The sequence below is a fragment of the Anopheles funestus genome, chromosome 2RL (assembly GCF_943734845.2).
Source record: "Anopheles funestus chromosome 2RL, idAnoFuneDA-416_04, whole genome shotgun sequence".
In the NCBI taxonomy this organism is placed as follows: domain Eukaryota; kingdom Metazoa; phylum Arthropoda; class Insecta; order Diptera; family Culicidae; genus Anopheles; species Anopheles funestus.
In genome coordinates this window covers 44,035,431-44,059,072 of record NC_064598.1, presented here as the reverse complement: position 1 = coordinate 44,059,072, position 23,642 = coordinate 44,035,431, and the positions used below count along the sequence as shown (strand labels likewise).

General features: G+C 39.8%; 1 protein-coding gene across 3 annotated transcripts in view; it reads left to right on the top strand.

Moving 5' to 3' along the window:
• LOC125760570 (serine/threonine-protein phosphatase PP1-beta catalytic subunit) overlaps nucleotides 1-19,936 on the top strand; it is a 41,514-nt gene extending 21,578 nt beyond the window's left edge. For 2 of the 3 annotated variants that reach the window (XM_049420827.1, XM_049420825.1), the window contains exons 3-8: nucleotides 7,638-7,718; nucleotides 14,455-14,586; nucleotides 14,687-14,902; nucleotides 14,970-15,109; nucleotides 15,191-15,529; nucleotides 15,617-19,936. In XM_049420827.1, the coding sequence (XP_049276784.1) occupies nucleotides 7,638-7,718; nucleotides 14,455-14,586; nucleotides 14,687-14,902; nucleotides 14,970-15,109; nucleotides 15,191-15,529; nucleotides 15,617-15,724 (1,016 nt within the window). In that variant the 3' untranslated portion in view covers nucleotides 15,725-19,936. The remainder of the gene's footprint in view (nucleotides 1-7,637; nucleotides 7,719-14,454; nucleotides 14,587-14,686; nucleotides 14,903-14,969; nucleotides 15,110-15,190; nucleotides 15,530-15,616) is intronic. The other variant, XM_049420828.1, reaches the window with a different exon arrangement.
• The last annotated feature ends 3,706 nt before the right edge of the window (nucleotides 19,937-23,642 follow it).

The window sequence follows — 23,642 nt, the reverse complement described above, 5'->3', positions numbered from 1 at the left end:
TACCGTTGGCGTACCAATTTTTCGTCTTTAGACCTCGGAAGTGTAAAGCTTTTTGGGTGGAGAAAATCCATTAAATTTTTAATCTGTTTAGTTGAAGAAAAAACAATAGTTGATGAAAAGATTTTCACTGATTCATATCAGTTCGATGAAATTGTTCTAACAGAAGTTAGAAGAATAAATCAATAATGAAGAAAGAGAAAGTGGGGAATTGAGAAAGGGAAAGAGAGAGAGAGAGAGAGACAGAAAGACGAGGACAATAGATAGAGATGAAAAATGAATATATCGCATGGTAAATAAATAGAGAAAGAAAATTAAAAAAAAAGAGAAGTTCTGTATGATTCATAGGAGATTCATTGAGTTATATTGAGTTCTTTGAAAAGAATTTTCACATATTCTTTAAAATCGTGATTTCTTAGAGCTTCAGGGATTGAAACATTCAAAAATTTTGAGTGATTTAGACATTTCCGAGTCTTTAGAAATTCAGAACATCGAATATCCTCAAGTATGCAAGAACATTCAGAGATTTATAATTCTTCAGATATTCAAGAAAGTTTTTCAATGCACCTCAATATCCGAATCACTGCAGATTGTTATAAACAACTTTTAAAAGCATTTTTTATCTCACAATTGTACGTAACATTTTTGGCATCATTTATTTATCGAAAACTAAAATAGTTCAATTTTTATGATATTTTCTGGTAGAAAGTGCTCCTGATGCGATTGTGATATCTACATACAATCAGGCAAAAAGAAAAACAAGTACATACTGCCGAAACACAATATAGAACGTGGGGAAGGAAAATGTATGTCAGGGTTTTCCCACTGTTATGTACCATCCCCCTTACAATAGTGCTTCCCAGAAGGTGCAAAGTTTTGCTTGTCTAATGATTTAACTAGGTTTCGTTGATGGTACCCACTTGGCAAAAGTCGTACGACATTGCGGCTTATTAGCCGGCTTATTAAAGGCTTACTAGCAACTTAGTAAGCCTCGTTCGTGGATCGTTCGCGGGGGTGGGAGAATCGGGTATAGGGAGCGGGGCGTATGTACGCTTGCATACGAGCATGCAAGCTTGCAAGCATGGAAGCTCCCAAGCTTATTTATAATAAGCCGGGAAGCCAAAAAATTAGCTTTATTTTGTCCCGTTCTTTCCTTCGCTTTTTTTTCGTTCTCGCTTTCCCTTTCTTTCCTATTGCTGCATTCGGGACACCCTCGTCCCGAACACACCACGACCGTGAACGAAATAATTACCAGGAAATACATACGATCCCTTTTTTTATTGCACATACGCTCATCATGGGACGAACAGGTAAAAAAACTGCCGGCGTTCTGCGAAGCGGACGGAGGGATGGGGTTCCTATGTTCGGCAGAGGTTTCTGTAAATATATAGAAGAAAAAAAAACGGAGAGACATGAGAAATCTTTACACTTTGTTTTTTTTTTCTTTACCTCATTTCGAGTGTTAAAATGCGTACCTCTCAAGACGTCGAATATTCAGCACTCTCTCCGATGTGATTTGTCCTGCCATCCTGCGGTTTAACTCCGGCTTCACCCTTTCCGCTTCACGGCCAAACTCTTTCCATCAGCTGATCGACTCTATGGGATTCACTACGCACAAAACACATGGATTATAATTAATTCACTAATCACAATCACTAGTTTTCACATTACTTACCGGAGCAAAGAATCACTTCACAAAACACGATAACGCTTGCGCACACACCTCCGCCTCCAGCAAAGGCCAAACTCATATGAATACGCCAAAGACAGGGCAAAAGCAATTTTGCAGTGAAAGAAAGGAGACAGCGAAAAACAATATAGTGCCACACTCCTCGACAGGCTTCGAAGTGTGGAACCAAAATTTGTCTAACACTTCGAGTATGGGACCGTTCAGGTGTGGGGTGGGTTGGTGACGCAGGTTGCGGTGAGGGTTTACATAGAATATGGGAGCGTGTGTGAGTGAGGTAGGGTGGTGGAGTGAGAGTTTGTCGTACGATCGCTCGAAAGTGAGGGTCAGGGGTAGCGAGAATGAAGAAATTTCCCCCCTCTCATGCGATTTCTGCCAAGTGGGTAAACATATTTCTCTAATTTTAGCTTCCGCTAAAAGGCGGACAATTTTTCAGGCCATCGCGCACTTTCAACAGACGTTTCCCACTTGGCAAAAGTCGTACGACATCGAGGCTTATTAGCCGGCTTATTAAAGGCTTACTAGCAACTTAGTAAGCCTCGTTCGTGGATCGTTCGCGGGGGTGGGGGAATCGGGTATAGGGGGCGGGGCGCATGTACGTTTGCATACGAGCATGCAAGCTTGCAAGCATGGAAGCTCCCAAGCTTATTTATAATAAGCCGGGAAGCCAAAAAATTAGCTTTATTTTGTCCCGTTCTTTCCTTCGCTTTTTTGTTCTTTCTCGCTTTCCCTTTCTTTCCTATTGCTGCATTCGGGACACCCTCGTCCCGAGCACACCACGACCGTGAACGAAATAATTACAAGGAAATACATACGATCCCTTTTTTTATTGCACCTACGCTCATCATGCGCAAGCGGTCGCTGAACGATCAGGTAAAAAAAACTGCCGGCGTTCTGCGAAGCGGACGGTGGGATGGGGTTCGTCAGTGGTTTCTGTAAATATATAGAAGAAAAAAAAAGCGGAGAGACATGAGAAATCTTTACACTTTGTTTTTTTTTCTTTAACTCATTTCGAGTGTTAAAATGCGTACCTCTCAAGACGTCGAATATTCAGCACTCTCTCCGATGTGATTTGTCCTGCCATCCTGCGGTTTAACTCCGGCTTCACTCTTTCCGCTTCACGGCCAAACTCTTTCCATCAGCTGATCGACTCGATGGGATTCACTACGCACAAAACACAAGGAATAGAATTAATTCACTTATCACAATCACTAGTTTTCACATTACTTACCGGAGCAAAGAATCACTTCACAAAACACGATAACGCTTGCGCACACACCTCCGCCTCCAACAAAGGCCAAACTCATATGAATACGCCAAAGACAGGGCGAAAGCAATTTTGCAGTGAAAGAAAGGAGACAGCGAAAAACAATATAGTGCCGCACTCCTCGACAGGCTTCGAAGTGTGGAACCAAAATTGACTAACACTTCGAGTATGGGACCGTTCAGGTGTGGGGTGGGTTGGTGACGCAGGTTGCGGTGAGGGTTTACATAGAATATAGGAGCGTGTGTGAGTGAGGTAGGGTGGGGGAGTGAGAGTTTGTCGTACGATCGCTCGAAAGTGACGGTCAGGGGTAGCGAGAATGAAGAAATTTCCCCCCTCTCATGCGATTTCTGCCAAGTGGGTTGTTTGCTTTGATGTGGTTTAGGTCGTTACATAGCTAGAACATGCAAGAGAGGACAATGCTGTAGCCTAGCATGACTTTGTAGGTACAGTGAAGGATGTTCTGTATGTTGTTTTTTTTTGTTGCTTATCTTCATACAATATTCAGTTAAACATGATATGGTTTATGTCCAACGCTGAATGCTGAATTTTGTTGTCGCGAGATATGTAGTCTTTAGTGTTGGGATATTGAATAAGCTAGTGGATGTAAATATTGTTTCAGGGTTAATTATGTCATGTACGGGTAAATTGTTACTTGTACTCTATGGGGTACATGAACAGTCTATCACGACAACATATGTCGAGCTTTAAATCGCTGCCATTCGCCTGCATCGAAGAAAAAGAAAGTGTGCAGACATTACATACAGCGCGGATGATCAAAATTTGTTTTCCTGCAAGTGTATTGTGTTGTTTAGAGTTAGCGAAGGCAAGACCACAACGAATGGCGGAGTAAACATGTCACTCAAACTCGACAAGGCTGACCGCAGGCTCCAAGATTTGACGCAATTTCTCATCGCCTTTGATTGTCGCTGATGGAGCAAGTTGCTGAAGTCATTGCATTATTTTGCAATGCTTGTTTGCTATGTTGCCAATGTGTGATGGGGTTTTACAATATTTTACCCAAAACACTATAACTTGGTAGTTCCAAATAAATGATTGATATAAGTTTCAAAAGTATTGTGAATGGAAATTTTTTATTGTGACATTGGTGAGTCGTATTGGCATTGACACGTTTCGTAGGTTCTTTAGTTGTTGATAAAATTCAAGTAATTGCTGCTACACAGTAATAACATTGATATCATCATGTAAAGAACTAGTCGAAGAATATACAAATAAAATTTAAACGTCAATAAGATACACAAGTACAGCAGAGATTGCGTAGTTTGCTTTTCTAGAAATAATTAAATTTTAAGGAAGCTAGAATTGGAATTTTGAAGAAGCTGCAGTTGCTACAACAGATAACATTTAACACTGAGTTGCAATTCAAACGACTCCAAACTTCTTTTCCTCTATAAAACAGAGCCGTAACGTTAATTTCTGGAAGATTTTGGATTGCACAACTTTAAAGTTCTCTCAATAGATTGTTATACAGTCCGGTGAAGGTAATGTTAGCTGCTGGTTCGCTTCGCTAAGCCGTGTTACATCGTTAGTTGGTTAAGGCATGCGCAACAAAGAAAACGAATGTCTCTACGTCACGGTTTCGTAAGCGACCGGCCAGCTCTTGAATGTTACATATTTATCACCTTTGATACGGTAAATGATCCGGTTCCGGTTTCATTTCACGACACGGCGCTACCGGGTGCAGAACGTTAAAAATATGTCTTCCGGATGTGTAATGCTATTCGCGCTTGGTGTTGAGGCCCTTAGGAAATCCATTGGCATAGCGAGAAATGATGAAACGGGATGCCCTAATTCGGCGCTCCCCGTTTTGGGAGGGGTCGTAGTCTAAGGATGCGAAGTATAAATTCAATATCGTTCGTGTTAGCTTACTCTAGCCTGAGGGTGGCTTTTGGGGTTCCTACAACGTGCGGCTACTGCCGCTGTCTGTTGCTAGCACACCTCTACGAAAACTGGATGATGTATGGTGTCTTCGGTTACCTTGCTCCGGCCCGGGCCCAAGCAGCATCATCAGTGCGGACGGATATTTGATAAACAAGTCTTAATACCTGTGCACCGGGGTCACTAAAGCGGGTGCGGCACCAGAAGCAAATGGTGTGCACGGTTGCTGCGTAAAGCAAAGAAGTAATTTCTTTTTATGGAAGGGTGATTTAAGGAAATTTCTTGTCGCGAACCCAACTACAACCATGCCCAATTGGTGAAGGCGATGATGATGGTGATGGCCGGCGAAAGGCCTGCCAGGGGGAGTTTAAAGCGCAAAGCAAACGAGCGTACGGGAAATTGGTTCGCTAGTTCAATTTGAGCTCAATAATTAGGTTGAAAATGAAAATCCCCCTCGCGCTGACAGACGAGACGCTGTGGCAAAGAATATTTAAACGGAACGAGATGGAAAATCGGATCCTCCCTCTCCCCCCGTTGGTTCACGTGTCGCGCCACAATTTTCCGTGCCTGGCAAAAAGAGCTGCTGTCGTAACACTATTACCTTTTTGCAGTATGTTGACCGGCGTCGTTGGGAAGGAAATTGGGTTTTGAAATGTTTTCCATGCTGGCATCATATCCCCCCTAATGCGAACGCCCCTGGTGTGAAACCACTGTCACTTTTTGATGCACGATTTTTGTGCTTTGGTAAAGGAAAAAAAGTTGCCAACAGTTATGAGTTTAGTAGCACTAATAATTCTGAGATGAAGATTTCGAACATCTTACGTAAATCTGAATACTATCAATATAGGGTTTTAATATAGGGGGTAGGGGGGTTTTTTAAATGAAAGAACAACGCCATGGACTACAACAACATCCAGGTTACATGACATACATGACATACAGGTTCACTATGCTACGATAATCGCATCAGGTATAAAGAAATAGAAGCACATGATATTGGAATTGAAGCACGGTCTCAGTACGGCGGTATCAGTCAAGTACAAGTTCAGGCATATAAATTAGCGCATTTCAACAGAAGACATTTTTGCAATATTTGGGTTTGTGATTCTACTATGGCTTATCTGCTAAAAGCTTTCCTTGTAAGTCAAGTTAGACTGTGGATTAAAGGTTAGATTGTTTTCCCTAATAAAGAGCTTCGATCAATCGCTCGACAAATGTCAAAAAAGCCTGTTTCTAGCGGATTAAATCGAGGTTAGGCCATGTTTTTTATATTTTGGAAGTGTAGACAACAATTTTCTATTGTGTCATGAGTAACTTAATGGAGTTATTGAAGAAAGTGGTTGTTTTTCTTTTATTTTCCTGAAATAATTTCCAGGGATTACTAAACGATCGCATAACATAACTGCAGATCGAACGTTTCGAGCAGAATTAAATAAAACAACCAACTTAAATAGTATAATGCAGTAGTAAGTTCAAACAAACGACGTCTGGGTGTCAAAATACATCCCAGAGCGTGTTTATACTCGCACGATCGTACTTGAGTGATAGTATCGTACATTCTGCTATCATTTCTGCTTTCATTTTTTTATGCCTGATACGATTGCCGTCCGATCTAAAATAATTATGTATTTTATGTTGATATTATTTACAATGTTGCAATATTGTGTGTTTCTGTTAGGCGCGTGTCGTATTTTTATAATTTTATTTTTTAATTTAAGCGCTGTATTAAAAACAATTACGGTATTGGTTAAAAACATTGTGCGCCTGAAAGAGAAAGGGGGAGTTGCATTAAACGTTTTTCATTTTACTCTGTCACATTTCTCTACTATACTCTAATTGCCTTCAACTTTTGCATGTTTCTTCAACGATATTTCCCGGTTAGCGCTTCATGCGAGCAGTTTCATTAACGTACTCTTGCCTATCTGTACTATCATACTATCATTTGGCATGCATAATATCCATTGAAAACATACAACGATGCGCCTTAAAGCTCTCTGATCTGCTTCATCTTTGTTATGTTCGCACTTTATATGATCAATAATAATTGTTTTATAATATGCGCTCTCTATCTCTTTAACAACGAACCAGATTTTTGGCTTTATTTATTCGTTTCGTTTCTCTCTTTTCTTTTTCTCTTTTTCTTTTCTCGCTGCTTTATAAATTCCGGATTTCGTTTCGTTTTGAACGAACAAACAACTACGCAAAACAAAAACAAAAAAAAAACAACTACTCCACGCACGCAATAATTATGACATCAAAAAATTTACAACTATAAACCAACCTAACACTTCTGGCTTACGATGCCTTTATCTCGCCATCATCATCGCGTTCTTGTATCGGTTTGGGTTTCAACTGCTACGTGTAACGTATATTTCTGATTGTGCTGTATTAATCATCGTGTAACTGGGAAATTTTTGTGTCTGTCACCTGGCAATTATTGTTACATGCTCTTGGAAATCTGTCTTTAAATTGAAACCAATTCTTTTGGGGCGAATGCTATTGGTACCCTATCAAACAATTCACACGCCAATCCCATCATTTCGATTGTGCTAAACCGGTGGTACATTATTCGTAACTCATATCGCCACTTACATACATCTCTCTATTGTGCTGTAATCTTCCTGCCTTTCTATGCTTTCTTTTGGATCATCTCGTACTTCTACCCCGCTTCTGTACACACGACGATCGACGGCTGCGTGATCCACCCGAATGAATGAAACCCCCTTTCTGCTGCGCCACGATAACACTCGTTTGCTACACCTCCCTGTGCGTCATGCCGTGTGCCAACAGCTCACAAACTGCAGCAGCAGCAGGCGCAAGAGTCCCGGAAAAAGGGCAAACTGAAAGAGATATTCTCACACGATTTCATGGGTATAGCGAGCCTTGATATGGAATGCCGATATACATTCCTTTTGTTATGTTTGGTTTTGGTTTTTTTTTGGTTTTAATTATTGATTTTCGTTGCGCGTTTGCATTGCGATTTTGCATTCGGGAGTAGTGTGTTCCGTTTGTATGATTAGTTGCTCCTTCGGTTTGTTATGTAACCATTTTATTCTAGTTTGCGTTTGTTGCGATACGTATAGTACATTGATTGACCTTTCCTGTCCGGTTTTTTTGATTGTATTGAAAATATTTCTAATTTGTTTTTTTTTTTCAAAGTGTTTATTTGCATACGGTCCTAATATTTTTTCGTTTTCTTCTTTCTGTTGCTGTTTGCACTTAATGTGTTATACTGTCTTTTCTGTCTTACCGAATCCTGTGCCACATTGTTATGTAACAAATGTGGTTGTGTCTTCCTACTGTGTTGTGTATTTTCCATGTTTCGCTCTACGCATTCCTTGTCTAATTGTTCTATTCTCATTAGACCTGTTTGCCTGCAGTTTGTTTTGTTGTGTTTTAGTTATCTGTTGGTAGATTAAATTGGCTAGAAAATGACTTTCTTAATGTAAAAAACTCAATGATTGATTGTCTGGGACAAAATAACACGTAATTGCCAGAATGAGATGGAGAATGGAGAACTCCTTTATGAATAGAACTCTCAATTGATGTGAAGTCCGTATTTTATACCGCGTTATGATTTTTATGTTTTTGATGAGAATGGAAATATCTTAATACTATTGAGGTAAGATTTACGGATATCATGTTGCTTGTTTAGTTCTTTGTTATATTTGCACAGGATGGACTATTTTTAAGTCTTAACAGAAACTGAAAAGTTATTTCGCGGCTTCAGTACATGACATACTATTTTGGAACTCAGTAAATATTCGATCGCATTCAGAATAGTATGATGTACCAAAGATGACTGTTCGGTTAGTATTACAAGTTCCCGTGCAGGTATGATTTTTCCAACATTTGTTTCTCAACGTCAATAGACATTGGAAATGGGAAGATATTCAAGGTTTTTTATTTGTGAAGTTCGACTTCCGATAGCTCGCTAGTACTGAGTTTTGTACATCTCCAAAACTGATATGATTTTGTTGATGTCCACACGAACAGAGTCGGGACATATAGCTAGCCAGCTACCTGTTACATATGCATGAATGAATATGCGCAGCGTTTCTCTTTTTCTCGCAAATTCAACTCCCTTCGTTGAATATGTAAATTTCCCGATTTTAGCTTCTTCGAGTCCTTTGAATTCGCAGTAGAAACCATCTGGAAGACGAACTCGCTCCTCACAAGTGTCGTAAAGCTTTTTTTTCGTACGGGACGCGCAGTGTGCCCATTACTCACACGTGCCCGTACGACAGGAATGGATTAAAAAGGGAAAACAAAGTCACAAGCACAGCACAGTGAAGAGTGAATGCAATTAGACGGAATTGTTTAGCCAGTCAACTCGCGGTGGTTAGGTGAACCATCTGCCAGCATGTGAAGTTCCAATGTTGCTGTGGTCTGTTGCTGATTTAGCTGTCAATGTCATTATCATGGATGAATTGGCGATGGCAACAGTGGCGTGCGCTTGAAGGGTTATGGCTTTGCCTGGACCATATTTTATTGCGATTGTTAGTGTTGTTATCGTTTACGACTTAATTGGATGATCGTTCGGCTTGATAAATTTGATCCATTTCTGTACTGTGGACGTTTGGTTTGCTGCTGAAGCATTGAAGTAAATAAATAAGACGATGAATAATATGCTATAAGAGTTATTGCTAGCGTTATCGCCAACAATCTTTACCACTACCCGTTTGTGATGTTGATAGTTATCGCAACTGATTTAAATGTTAAAAATAGAGGTTTTATGGGAGTATTAAATTTCGCATGTCAAAGACATGCAACGATGTCAGTAGTAAGAGATTTATTTATATGCATATAATTGTGTTTGCATAATGCCGATTGGTAGCTCAGTTTTATTTATCCATGTTGCTATTTCTGTTGCACATGATCTAATTTTTGTATTATCTCTACCTCACCAAACGTTGGTTTTGGTATCAATTGTACGGTGAGATGCTTTTAAGCTTTCTCACGAACGGTAGTAATTACTTAATACCTATCACTGCTATCATCGCCCAGGGTTGGATATAAACAATCACGTGGCATCCTCCCGGTTGCGTGTACTTGCAACACACATAATAAGCAAGTTAAAAACTAGCCGGATGTGAATGTTCTCTCGGTACTGTTATCGTAATGATTCCATCCAATTTTTCTTCAATTCAGTTAAGGATGAATTAATTAATACCATATTTATCCATCAAAAGAATGGGAAGTAGACGCTACCTTTAGTCTGGCAGCTGCTAAAATGCTGGGCGCATTTATGATCCTTTCTTATCACACGTTCAAAAGACCATCGACGGTGATGGATCAGCACATGTGACGCCGTTAGCCGGTACGATGTATTCGCGTAGGTTGAGCGAATGATTGATTGCCGAGTGTGGCGTAAAATCACCAAATGATTGTGGTTTACATCTTCACCCAAATTTCATACATCGGAAGATGCGGGTATATCGTGCCATTTAGCTATTTGGTGAAGGGATACCCTTCATCGCTAAGCATAAAGTTAAACAAAAAGGTTCATTGATAAGCTTCACAATGAAGACGCTTTACCGCAGTACCGGGCGCCTCCATCTGCTCAGGCAAATATACTGTGCGATGTTGCAGGTTGGTAAAGAAATATTAAAATTCTATATACAATGAAAATTTAAATGCAACACTAATAAAAAGGCTTATTGTGTCTCTTTGGATGGGAAGATAATCCCAGATTTATGGCAAGGTTTATTATGTTGTACTTTTAATACTTAACCAATTTAAAGCATGATTTATTGTGGTTTTAATTGAAATATGATTTTTTGAAGTTCAAGGTTGCTTACTTCCCTTTGATCTAGTCTACTACAAGCTTAGTACAATTTCTTGTAGAGTTGTTTTTTCGAAGTACGTTTTACCGTAACGCCTACAGTATCTTTCATGCTCTTGTCCACTAGTTGTAGCTAGTAACGTTTTTTTCTGTTGAATGATTGCGGATGTACTGTGCTCTCTGCACTTAGGATAAACATTAATGTGTGTTGTCTTTGAGTAGTACCTAAAGTATAAACTAACCTCTCAGTAATTTGATCACTAATGATTTTTGTTTTGTTTTCTTTTTCTATTTTATTTTCGTTGCAGGTCAGTATTTCGCATACTTCAGAATTGTTCTGTATACAAAATTTGCTAGTGTTATGATAAGGGAACACACTGTGTCTACGAATAAGTTGGAATCTAAGTACGAATGTACGAGCAGGATAAATCGCGTTGAGCGTTTTTGTGGAAAACAGTCCGTATATTCTATTTGATTGATCAATAACAGTTCCACTGCAGGGTAAACTAACTGAACGTTAATTTTGAAATGCATAATGTGTAAGAAAAAAAAAACAAATTTTATAATGTGTCATTCATTCATGTTTCACATTTAATTCTCACTGCTTTGAAAAGTCGTTACGATGAATCGTGGTAATTGCAGTAAACTAAATTTTTATACCGACCAGCAAACGATAGTCCTCCATTCTGCAAAACCCTGCTGGACACTACTGTAACCACGTTTCCAGATCCGCATGCAAATCAAAGCGTAACGAAACTGTCATCATGCGAGAATGCGCGTCATCATCACCGGCGCGATTGTGGTGCTTTTGGCTTGAGCAAATTACTAGCTACTGAGCACGCCGCCATTAGTTAAGGTTTGCATACATAATGCAGGACAGATATGGGTACGACCGTACAGAGGCGTACAATCGTGTGCTCTCCAGACTTGAGGTTTTTCGTCGCACCGCGTAGTTGAAGTTCATGGCCAACGATTTTGCTTTCGACTAGCAACGGCACATGCCGTGTGGTGCGTTACGGATGGGTGATTTTGAACAATTTGATTGTTTATTTACTTCATGCTATGTTTTGCTTTGTGAACAGTTTCCCGCTTGTCGACGGCAATGCAATGATGTGGCATTCGGGTGTATGGGAATAATTCAACACGAGTTAGCGTGAATATGCACTGATAAAATCGATTGCACTAATGTTGAGGATGCGGATTTGTGCGACATGCGGCAGACACTGTCACTTGTGTGTAGATAATACACTTGTTGCAATTTAGAACATCTGTTTTTACATATCCCCAACATTTCTGTGACAAACCCGTGGCGTACGAGGAATAGCAAAAATATAGAGAATAGACCCAATTTTGATGTTAAATATTTATAGTAAAGTTTTTTATGTTTGACATTTTCTCCGGTACACGCATTCTTCCATGGACTAATGCATAGTGTCTAATAGGAATTGTAAAATGTCTAAAATTGGATGATGATGATGAAGAGAAAATTTGCTCGAGTCGTACAGCATCTAGTTCGGTTTACAAGGCTATAATTTGTTCATTCCATCGAATCGCGCCTAGTTTACAATGCCAAGTAGGATGTACAGCGCACAATGTTCTATCGTTCAACGCTCCATCAATGTTGATGAAGTGCTGGTGTGTTGGACTCCTCCACTATTACTGTTATTTCCATTAGTACTGCTAGCATCACACCAACATTTCTGTAACTATTGTTACCAAAGACGGTTGCCATTAATTCGTGCATCAATTGCATTCGATTAGGCTCACGCGATGCTGCCGATGACGATTTAAATACCGCAACTACATCGTTGGGGATTGTCGACGACACCGACGTCACCGTGCTAATAACCACCCTAGCGCGCGGCACTCACAAAACACAATCGACTTGTAGTTCGCCCCCGCCTTCACCGTGTGGGTGCAACCCCTTTGGTCACGTTTGTTTTTGGTTTTTTTTTCTCCATTTTATTTTCTTACAACAAACCGGGTTTGTTCGTTGATCGTAAATTAGGTGCAATTAAACCGGTCTCCCATTGTGGGTCGCTTTCCGCACCTCGCGCATCACAGCACGTGGCGAAAACATTTGCAGCGGATTTACATTTCGGAAAACGTAGCATTTTCCCTGGAAGAGAAGCATGAAATCTTCGCCATATGATTGTCTAGGCGGGCTACAGGTTTGAGAAATAGCTAATTTCGTGGTGGCTTGTTTTCGCGAATGAATGCAACGCTTTTGCTTGATTACCTTCCCATGACATTCGGTTCAGTTGTGTGAGGGTTTGCATTGAATACAATTTCTGGGAGAATAAGAAAAATAGAGCAGATAATGTTTTACAGCTTTAATTTAGAAATTTGGAGTTCTTTCTCTTTCAACTGTTTTGTGTATTAACAGTTGTTGTATTCTTAAAAATGCATATTCAAAGTATAATTCTCCAATATGCTTAGTTTTTGACATTTTTGAGCAGTAATATATTCTTAGTTTCAATTTATTATCAGTAATATTCAAGAATGTATAAAATAATCTTCCTGGGTTAGTTAGTAAAACATAGTTCCTCGTAGCCTTAAGAAATTACAATAAGTAGTTGATTTCCACGGACGAAAATTTCATATGGTTGGAGGATATCCAATTATCGATCTAATGTTTGCACCATGGCGCATTTTAGGTATAACGGCGAAGATTTGATTTTGTGGTGTTCAAGAGTCATCTCACGTCGGATTCTCAGAACAGCTGCCTTAAAGAAGAAGGTTTGAAATCATGATATTGAATATAGTATCACTCTTACCTACGGCATCTAAGTTGTAAGACATAAAATCGATGTCCACAGTCTCTTTAATACTTTCGATAAAGCATGTTAAAGCTATTCTGATTTATCAAGAGTAATTGACCTGATATGGCATGAATGCAGCATACCGTACTGCTCCGGGTTAAATATAGCATTGTAAACGTGAGGATCTAATGAAACGCTAGAACCGTTTAGTTGCAATTTACCTTAACGATTTGTGTAGTCATCAATGATGGGATTTTACACTACTGCATAAAGGGTATGTACACTATCTACAGGTAGTTCCCGAGATACACGATATCCGATATAAGCAATATTTGATATAGCACCAAACTTATACAAATAAATTAATAAATCCAATAAATTTGTTGTAATGTATTCATCCAAAAAGTCGCATCAAAAGAAGAATACAAAAGTAACTTGACTCTATAGCTTACAAGTATAAACGAAATTGCCCCGGAATTCCTGCAAACATACGTTAGCAGGTTTACTAACTCAACCGTAAAACATTGTCCCATAGGAAACGAATCACCTCCTGGGTAAGGTAGTAAAAATTTAGCTTATAAATAGTTAATGTTTTCATGTCTGTCCTGTTGCTGGACTAGTGTTCCACTCGAATGCAGAATGTAATGAGTTTTTGTTTGCCTTACCTGACATACATACCGGTTGCATATGTTGTTTGTGTGTTTGGCTTTTACAAAGCGGATAATTTAATTATAACACCGTTTGCACAGTACGTGTTATGTTACAGAACAGAATCGACAGATTATTACACTTCCGGCTAAATGATCACTATTTATAACAGCATTCTAATTAGTTATAACGAAAAATGAGTTCGGTGATGGTCCGTCTTTAACGAGTAATATACTGTTAATTTTAGCTAAATTTTAGACAAATTGTTTACACTGTGGTATATTAGTATGCGGATGCATCTGGTTTTTTGCTACAATTTGTGTGTATTTTATTGAAGTGTACATAGAATCATATACACTAATCAAAAGTATTGATAAATATTGTCTCTTTTTTGTTTGTTTCTTCATGGCAGTTCGGGGATGTCGTCCAGGAAAATCAGTACCTATGCCAGAGGAAGAAATTCGAGCACTATGTTTAAAATCTCGTGAAATCTTCCTACAACAACCAATACTTCTGGAATTGGAGGCTCCACTTAAAATTTGCGGTAAGTTTTGTAAACCTAAAAAGTCCCACTACTTTACTAGAATCCACCAGATTGTTGTGCAACAAAGTTTACTATTATCATGATCTTCCTTTGCTTGCAGGTGATATACATGGACAGTACACAGATCTGCTGCGACTTTTCGAGTACGGTGGATTTCCCCCGGAGGCCAACTATTTATTCCTGGGCGATTACGTAGACCGGGGCAAACAGTCGTTGGAAACGATCTGTCTCCTGCTAGCATACAAAATCAAGTATCCGGAAAACTTTTTCCTATTGCGTGGAAATCATGAGTGTGCCAGTATTAATAGGATATATGGTGAGAAATCGATAGCATGAGCTATTCGAACGAACGAAAGCATTAATTGATTACATCTTAATTTTAGGTTTCTACGATGAATGCAAACGGCGGTACAATGTGAAACTGTGGAAAACATTCACGGATTGTTTCAATTGCCTGCCCATTGCTGCCATTATTGATGAGAAAATATTCTGCTGTCACGGAGGCTTGAGCCCGGATTTGAACGTAAGTGTTTTGTAAACGGTGCACTATTTAGTGCTGGTTTCATCACTTAAAGAGTTGTATTTTTTCTTCTTCTATTTATAGCATATGGAACAAATTAAACGCATAATGCGACCAACAGATGTTCCCGATACGGGGCTACTGTGCGATCTGCTGTGGAGTGATCCGGACAAGGATGTTAAAGGTTGGGGAGAGAACGATCGTGGCGTTAGCTTCACGTTCGGTGTCGACATTGTTGCAAAGTTTTTGCTAATTCACGAGCTGGATCTCATCTGCCGAGCGCATCAGGTCGTGGAGGACGGGTACGAGTTCTTCGCCCGGCGATCGCTAGTAACGCTGTTTTCCGCACCGAACTATTGTGGTGAATTTGACAATGCCGGCGGTATGATGTCGGTAGACGCAAATCTAATGTGTTCGTTTCAGGTGTGTGTTGCATCGCGTGTTTTGGGTGATTTAATTGTTAATAATAATGGTTTTTGTTTTTGCGTGTGACTATATTTTTTTCACCAGATTCTGAAACCATCGGAAAAGAAGGCAAAATATCAATATAGCGGAACGAATAATCAGCGACCGCAGACACCCCAGCGCAATCAAAATCCAACCAATAAACGGAAATAATAATTTCTCTCCCTTCTCAACCGCTACCTAACGAGACGCAGCAAGAAAAAGTCATCATTAACGGCCAGTTCGCCGGCCAGCACCGCCACCAATGCCACTAACGCTTCCAGCAATACTGATGGTGACGATGAAATCATGCTCACCGGTACCTCTGTGCCGTACGATCCTGCAGCAGAGCAATTGGCCCAAGGTCAGGACCATGAACGAGTTAACACGGTAAACGGTACCACTGTAGCGACCGGTGTGGTAGCATCGGCTTCATCAGGCGCGTCGTCGTCCTCGGCGTTGCTGAAAAATGTTCCAATAAAAGCAATCGTATTTTCTGACCAATCTTTGCAAAGTATTGATAACGATACGACCACGTCGCATTTACGACCCGCTACCCCCTCTGCACTCCGTCCGGATGGCTCACTTATGGAAAGAAGAGGATCTGAAGTAGAGGGGGAAGATTGTTCCTTGCCATCACCACCTCCTCCACCATCGATACAAACGGTACCAGTAATGCAGTTGCAAGCTCTTCACCTACATCAACCAGTTCCGCAATATCCGCAAGATGCAGTAACGATGCACAATGCGGCAACGTCGGCACGATCATGCTTTTCACCACCGCCCCCAGCAGTTGTAACGACCGCGTTAATGAGTACCTCTGGGTCACATGTGATGCCTCCTGGTGGATCTGGTTCCAACAGACAATTGCCGCCCTATCCACCGGCCGTACCACTTCCGAAACCGACACCGATTTGGATCACACCGGTTCCACGCCCATCCAGTGCCGGAAGTAGTACGCTCGGACGGGAAAGGGCAGCTACCGTGACGGCAAATGCATATTCGACCGCATCCACCATCACCGTAGCTACCGGCAGCAATAGTTCGGCAGTAGTTTCGACTGTGCCTATTTTGCGTACTTTCGGTGCCTCAGCTGGTTCACGTCAAAATTCATTTGGCAGCTAAGCTGTGTACGGAACGGGTTGACGTGAGCGCTATGATTCGGTCAGTTATATACGAGCGCGAACCAAAAAGTTATGGCTGTAAGCGTGTGATCTAAATGGAACATTCGGAAGGGAGATGACTATTATGGAATAGGATCGGTTAGGCAGCAAATAGTTAAGGGTGGCCACAGAAGTTTTCGTTTGGCAATGGCTAGAGCGAAACAAAGCAAAACGATGATGACTATCAAATGTGTCGCGACAAAACGGGAAGCGTGTGAGAATGTGAGAGAATTTAAGATGCATAAGAAAAGAGAGATACAAAAAACGCTTTGAAGTTTAGCGAGGAACGCGAGAAAACAAAAATAAATAGTTTTTATTGATTGATATTGTTAACAAATACAAATACACACACACAGCACACTATCAGAAAAGCAAAAGAGATGCTTTTTTGTATTACGAGCGTGTTTAGTGTGTGTGCAATGATAACGGAATGAACAGAAATTAAACGAATGATAATAAATCGGATACGCAAGATTTTCGGTAGGCGTGATATCGCAAAATTGAAAATAAGCAACTAAATAAAATGCCACAGTGGCACACACGAGCTAGGAGAACACTGGGAAAAAGAAAGGCAGCGCAGTGGTATGATCACGTACAATGTATGTAGAAATCTTATGTCAACTCAAGCAATTGTAAATGGCCGCACTATCCTCGGCACTAAAGGTTAAAAAGCCACACACATACACACACCAATAAGCGAGGAAGTTGATGCTTGGGTGCAGGATTCACATCTAACTGCAGCGGCATTACGAGTGAAAGCCAATGAGTGACCGATAGAAACACATACAATACATGTTCACACCAGTACCAGTTTCACGAGGTGTGGATAAATATACAAAATTTCCACAAGCGCATGAAAGTTGTTCTCTGTAATATTATTCATCCAACTGGAGCAGATACGGTAGACGTGTGTATCTGTGATCGACAAAGATTCGGCTACGGCGATATATATATATAATGCAGTACATTTTCAAAATAGCAAACATAGTGTTACAAAATCCGTACAGTAGGATCAAAGCATTGCAGCAGCAAAAAGCCAGTAACGTATGATTTGATCAGATCAATCATGAACTGTGTAGATGGATGAAAAATGCGTCCGAGAGGGGAGAGAAAACAGAAAAAAGGAAAGATAGATGCTACACATAGAGCAACATGATGAGGAATAGAAACGAGATGGAGGGAGTGTGGATAAGAAGAGATAATTATTTATAAAGATGTAGATACACATACGCATATATAAATATATATGTATATATGCATGTACGCATTACTCAAAACTGACTACAGAATACAGTGACGCGAAAAATGTGCATGAGAGATTTTCCGATTATTTTCGGTTGATCGTTTTATTGCCTTCTGGAAATTTAAAGTAGGAAATGTATATTTTCACCCTCAAGTCGGTAAGGAAGAGAAGGAAGTTGGAGGAGGGTGTATATGCACTGTGTAGGTGTGGAAAACAAATCAAAGATCAAAGGTCAGATCAATATGTGCGTATATAGCGGGTCGTTGGTGCATTGAATAGAAACATTTGCACACATGCAACATATGTGTGCATTCAAACTGTATATCAACGATGAACATTTGCCCATGTCAAAAGCGGGTGGGCGAACCAAGCATGTAATGTAAAAGCACTGTAAAAACCAACAACAACCAACGCATCAATGCATCTTCATCTTTTACATGCCCGTGCAATGTCGCGGCACCAGCACCGGGGTGCGTTCGGTTAAATGGAAACATTGTCTACACAAGCGAAAGATTCAAACAAATGGTTATGCATTTACACCATGAAAAGGTACACGCAGAGTGTCAAGCGTAGAGTACGGTTCAGTGTTTTTTGTTTGTTTGTTTGTTTAGATCGTTTTAAAGCTTCCCGTTCCAAAGAATATTTATACCTAGTTATGATGAAGCGTTTGCCTCGGCAACAAGTCTCTGCTAATCATCCGCATGATTAATTGGCGTTCAGTTCGTATCGAAAATAGTTTTCGATTAGACTAGTTGGGGTTTCGTGTGATGATGGTTCGAGTTCAATGTTTGCTTATCACACTCAAAAGTGTATCTTCTATGTGTCATGTTTTTCCTTCTTTCCGTCTACTCATTTGACGCAAACCGGCCCAATTGTTCGTATATTTGCCTTTACTATTGGCTATCTACTTTTACTACTGTGCATGTCATCGTAGTAGAATAGTCAATCGTTTGTTGCCTTATGGGTTGTTTCACATTATCTTGAAATCTACAGCCTGTGTTGTGTAAGACCATTCGTCTTGCCTTTCGTAGTGGTCTGTACAAGGTTAGCGCTTGTGTAGACCAAGAGGACACACTTCATTGCATGTTCCGATATTTTGTGTTCGACCCGAAAGCTCTTGGTTTTATTCTGTATGTATTCAAAAAAATCATTACTCTAACGTTTCTTTGGCTGTGAGAAGAGGAAATGCATACCAGAACAAAAATAACCAGTAGAGAAAATGCATGAGAATGGATGGCAGGTGGAATTTACACCATAAATCCACTGATCATGTTTCCACTGAACCAAAGCTGAACGTAACTAGTACACACAACAATAAAACGCAAAAAAACATTAATTGTCTCCCGTTTGGTAGATGATGATCGCTCGTCTCACTCACAAAAACCAACCATTTATACACGTCACCCGTTTGGAAGGCTTTTACAAAACACTCTTTTTTACATTCAATCGACACACGGGACACGGGACGGCAACAATAACAACTGCAGATGGAATAAGTATGCGTTAACAGGGAACGCGATTCGCAGATAGAATCCGTTCTGGTTTGGTTTAAGTTTACGAATTTATAGCTTATCCGATATCTTGACAATTTGCACATCATTCGCTTTTCGTGCGTGTTCCGTACGAGCGGCATGGTTCGTGCCGAATCGACGGAGCAGACGAGATATGGCGCCTTTTTTTTAGCATCTTCTTTAAAACAAGCCTGAATAGCGAAAGCAAAACAAAGAGATAAACAAACGCGTGCGATGCTTAAGTTTTAGGTTGCATCAAAGTAAAGAAACGTTACGGGCATGCATATGAATTAGACAGCAGCAAGAATGTAAAACAGTAAATTATTATAATTAACAAAACTCAGCATACCGACACCCGCGCGACCGTGTTACAGCACCGCGAGTGGCCGGGACTGGTCAACGGCACCGGGCATATTATGTTGGAAAGAAGAGCAATGTAATGAATAAAGGATCATAATTAATATTGAAAGTATGTTCAGCTCGTGCATGTATGGAAAGCGGTGGAAAGAAAATTTTGTTAGTTAGGAAAATGGAAAATGTAGTGGTTTAGTGACGTTCGCAACTTAACGCTAGTAACAATTTGTTTTCCATTTAGTCGCCATACCAAACCAATTTCATGTCACGTTTAGCTAAAGCGCCAAGACACTGTCCGGGCGTGGCGAGTGTTTTTGACTTGCAGTAAAATAATTGCAATCCTAGCAAGGGAAAATAAACTAACCAACCGTCCCCTTGATAAGTCTTTTTCAACCGTCGACAGCGTTGACATCGGGGCTGCGACTGACAACGGCATGACAAGGGACTCGAGTGAAATGAATTCATGCTGCTGCTCCGATTGAATTGAAATGCAAAATGAAATGCATTCAAAAGAAGTGCGTCAAACGGGATGAGGTTTATGGTTTTTTTTTTATAATTTATTTTGCATTCATTTTATTGCGCTCATTTACCGCCCTTTTGCGGAAAAAGAAATAAAAAAAAAACATGGTGGTCATGTGGAAACGATCAAGCAATTTGTATTGCACCTAACTATGATGGGCATAACAGCAATCTTTCGGTAATTGCAAGCGAAATTAACCTTTCAATCAATAAGCAATTGAAGGTACTGAAATAATTTGCTGTGATTAAGTTCGAAATTTGAATGAAAAGTATAAATATTTTTCATAATAATATAATAAAAATAAAAAAACATAATTTCTTAACGGAAGATATACAGTCAGCGGGTTTAAAAGAATAATTTTTATATTAGTTTGAAGATCTTAAGTTCTGAGATATATTTGCAGAGAGTCGCTGAGAGTCGTGATATAGTTGGGGCAAGAACTCACATGATAATCGCCGCGAAGCAAGAAACGAACGTCGATATTATTTGTAAAATAATATGCAAAATTAAGCTCTTTGTTCAAAGCTTTCACGACACACTAAAAGTTTTATATTCAGTAATTATTTTCAAAGCTTTCAAAGTGTGAAGAACTCCAGGATCTCTGATCTCTTTTTCTGCAGGACTAAATAAGACCTTAAAAGAAGTCTGTGTCTGTCGTATCTGGCTTTCCTTGACTTAATCGTGCACTCAGCACCCTCAGTCATGTGGATTTGATGCCCGATCCTGCCGTTTGATGATGATCAGTCCCACCTCATACCCTGACAATTAACTTTAAGATATGTGTTAAAATGTTAAAATTATATGTTAAAAAACAAAACGATTGATAAGTGGTGGGACCAAGGGACACTTCCCAATATCCTACGAATTCCCTACATTTCCAACAATGCAACTTGTACAGCTCAGTTCCATGGTGTCCGTTAAAGTGGTCTCTCGAATACCATTGATAGGGTCTACCAGCCTTAGGGACGCACTGCACCTTGCATATGACCAGTACTTCAGACCGTTGCCATCTATTTAAGACCGTTACCATCTGTCCCGGAGGTTCCAACTCTTCCAGATAAAATCGAACTCCGTAACCAATCGTGATAATGGCATAAGAAATGCAATCTCGTAGGCAAACAAAAAATCCTCCTACAACTGCATAGATGTGAAATAATCTGGATAATTAGTGTTGTTCCGCAGATGTTCATCATATTTACATTGGAGCATTTCGAAGAAAAATAAATCGTAGGAGTTTGGAGCGCTGGAGTCGATACCGGAATGGATATGGAATGGAAGCGATAATTTCCATTCCATTTTTTTTTCTGTATCATATCATATACACTCTCCTTATGTGAAAATACGCTTCTTTGAAAACAGCATTGTTGTTATCGAAACTTTGGAAATCGGTTAATTTGAAATTCTTATCAGAAATTCTTCAGACGCACTGTTGGTGGATGAGTGATTTTCTTCATTTTTTATCTTTGGAATTAACCATGTTAGTTTGTTAGTAATTGAATCTTTGGAAAATCTGCCTAGCTTCAAGCATGTTTATCTTCTTTCCAAATATGCTGTTTTAAAATATTGGTTTGCCCAGAATTTGAACGAAATGCTAGGGGAGAGCATTACTTAATTTTTCATGGAAAGGCTTATAAAAGCGTCGACTTACATGTTACTTTTAAAAATTGCTTTGCTACTCAAAATCTTAAATGTGTATTCTTGCTTGTAAAAAAGTACATCCAATTCCTTATTGAAGATAGTTTCCCTTCTTTTTTAAAAGTTCCCAAAACTGTCCCGGTTTTCTTCGAGCACCTGAGGACCCCTTCCCTCATTCCCCTTTAACGTAAAAAGGATTGCTTAAATAGTTTAGCCTTTTTCCTTTCGTCTTTACAAACGAACCTTATCAAGCGATGAACCATGTAGTGGAAGTGCGATTTGAAAGCTTCTTTGAAAATGGAACATTTTAAATCCTTCACTGGCAGATCAAATCATGGAGTGTGTGTGCGCTTCTTTCGAGCATTACTTCATTCAAGTAGATCTCTTGTTTTGTCCTTTCACCTTTTTTCCGTAAAATCCAGTTCGATATGTTTTTCTTTGCATTGAGAGAAGTACGATAGGGATGGTTAATTACTTTAAAAGAAATAAAAAAAACCCTCCAAAGGGTTTTCGCCCCTTGTCAGCACTTACGCCGCTTGAGTGAGCAGGGTAACCGGTAGAAGTGTTTTTATTTTGTAAATAATGGATCGAATTTTTACAGTTCCTTCAACCCAACCGTGTGCGAGAACTTTGGCTGTGAGTGATAAATTATTTCCTTAGTTGTACCACTCCGGCTCTCCCCCGCCCGAAAACTGTGTCCAACTTTATCTTACTTGGGTAAAGTTTTGCCGTGATAACGATTCTCCACAACTTTAAAGTCGTATTAAAACGATCCATTCAACAACCCAGTTACCGTGGACCGCTTTCGTATGGATAAATGATTGTCTATTCGCGTTGTGAATTCGTACGCACTATGAAGAAGAAGAAGGAGAGAGCAAAAAAGAAGGATAATAATATGAAAGACAGCAAACAAACAAAAAATGCACAGAAATTGGGATACGAAAAACTTTTGTTTCTAATCCCAACCACTCACCACAGTCTGCAGCAACTTAGACGACGAAGAAGAAGTGGGCATGTTTTATTTACGAAAGGGTACTCCAATTCATCATCACTCTGTCAGCATCAGGAGCCCGCTTGCCACGGAAAAGTAACCTCGGAACCCGCTTCTATAGACCGGAAAGCGAACAACAAGAACAGCAAGGGGGTTTCTCCCGGTTTCCGGTTTGTCTTGACACGATGCGCTTTGTGTCTCGTGACGCAAGGGCATCGAGTGGCAGCAGTTTCCTTAGTATTGCCGATGAAGGGTCTGCTCCACACATCGTCACACACACACACACGCTGTGCCGTGTTGCCGTGTGAGTGTGCAATAGTGATGGGTAAAATTGCATTTTTTTTTTCGAAGTCGGTGTTATCCAGTTGCTGGACATTCCGGAGTCGACTAAGGACTAATTCCGGACTAAGTCATCAAAGACACGTTTTCAAAACATTGAAAACTATGAAAAATACCAATGAACAACTGTGGAAAACCCAAAAGACAACTATTTGAAACCTAGAAGAAGGCTATAGAGAACTTCAACTGAAAAAATCCAAAACAAAAAAAAGCATATGAAAATCTATTTAAAAAAAAACTTTGGGAAAACATGTGGAAGAATTTCATGAATTTTGAGAAAAATTACAAGAAAACTTCAGTACAATTGGGAAAAATTTAGTTGAAAAATTGTTTGAT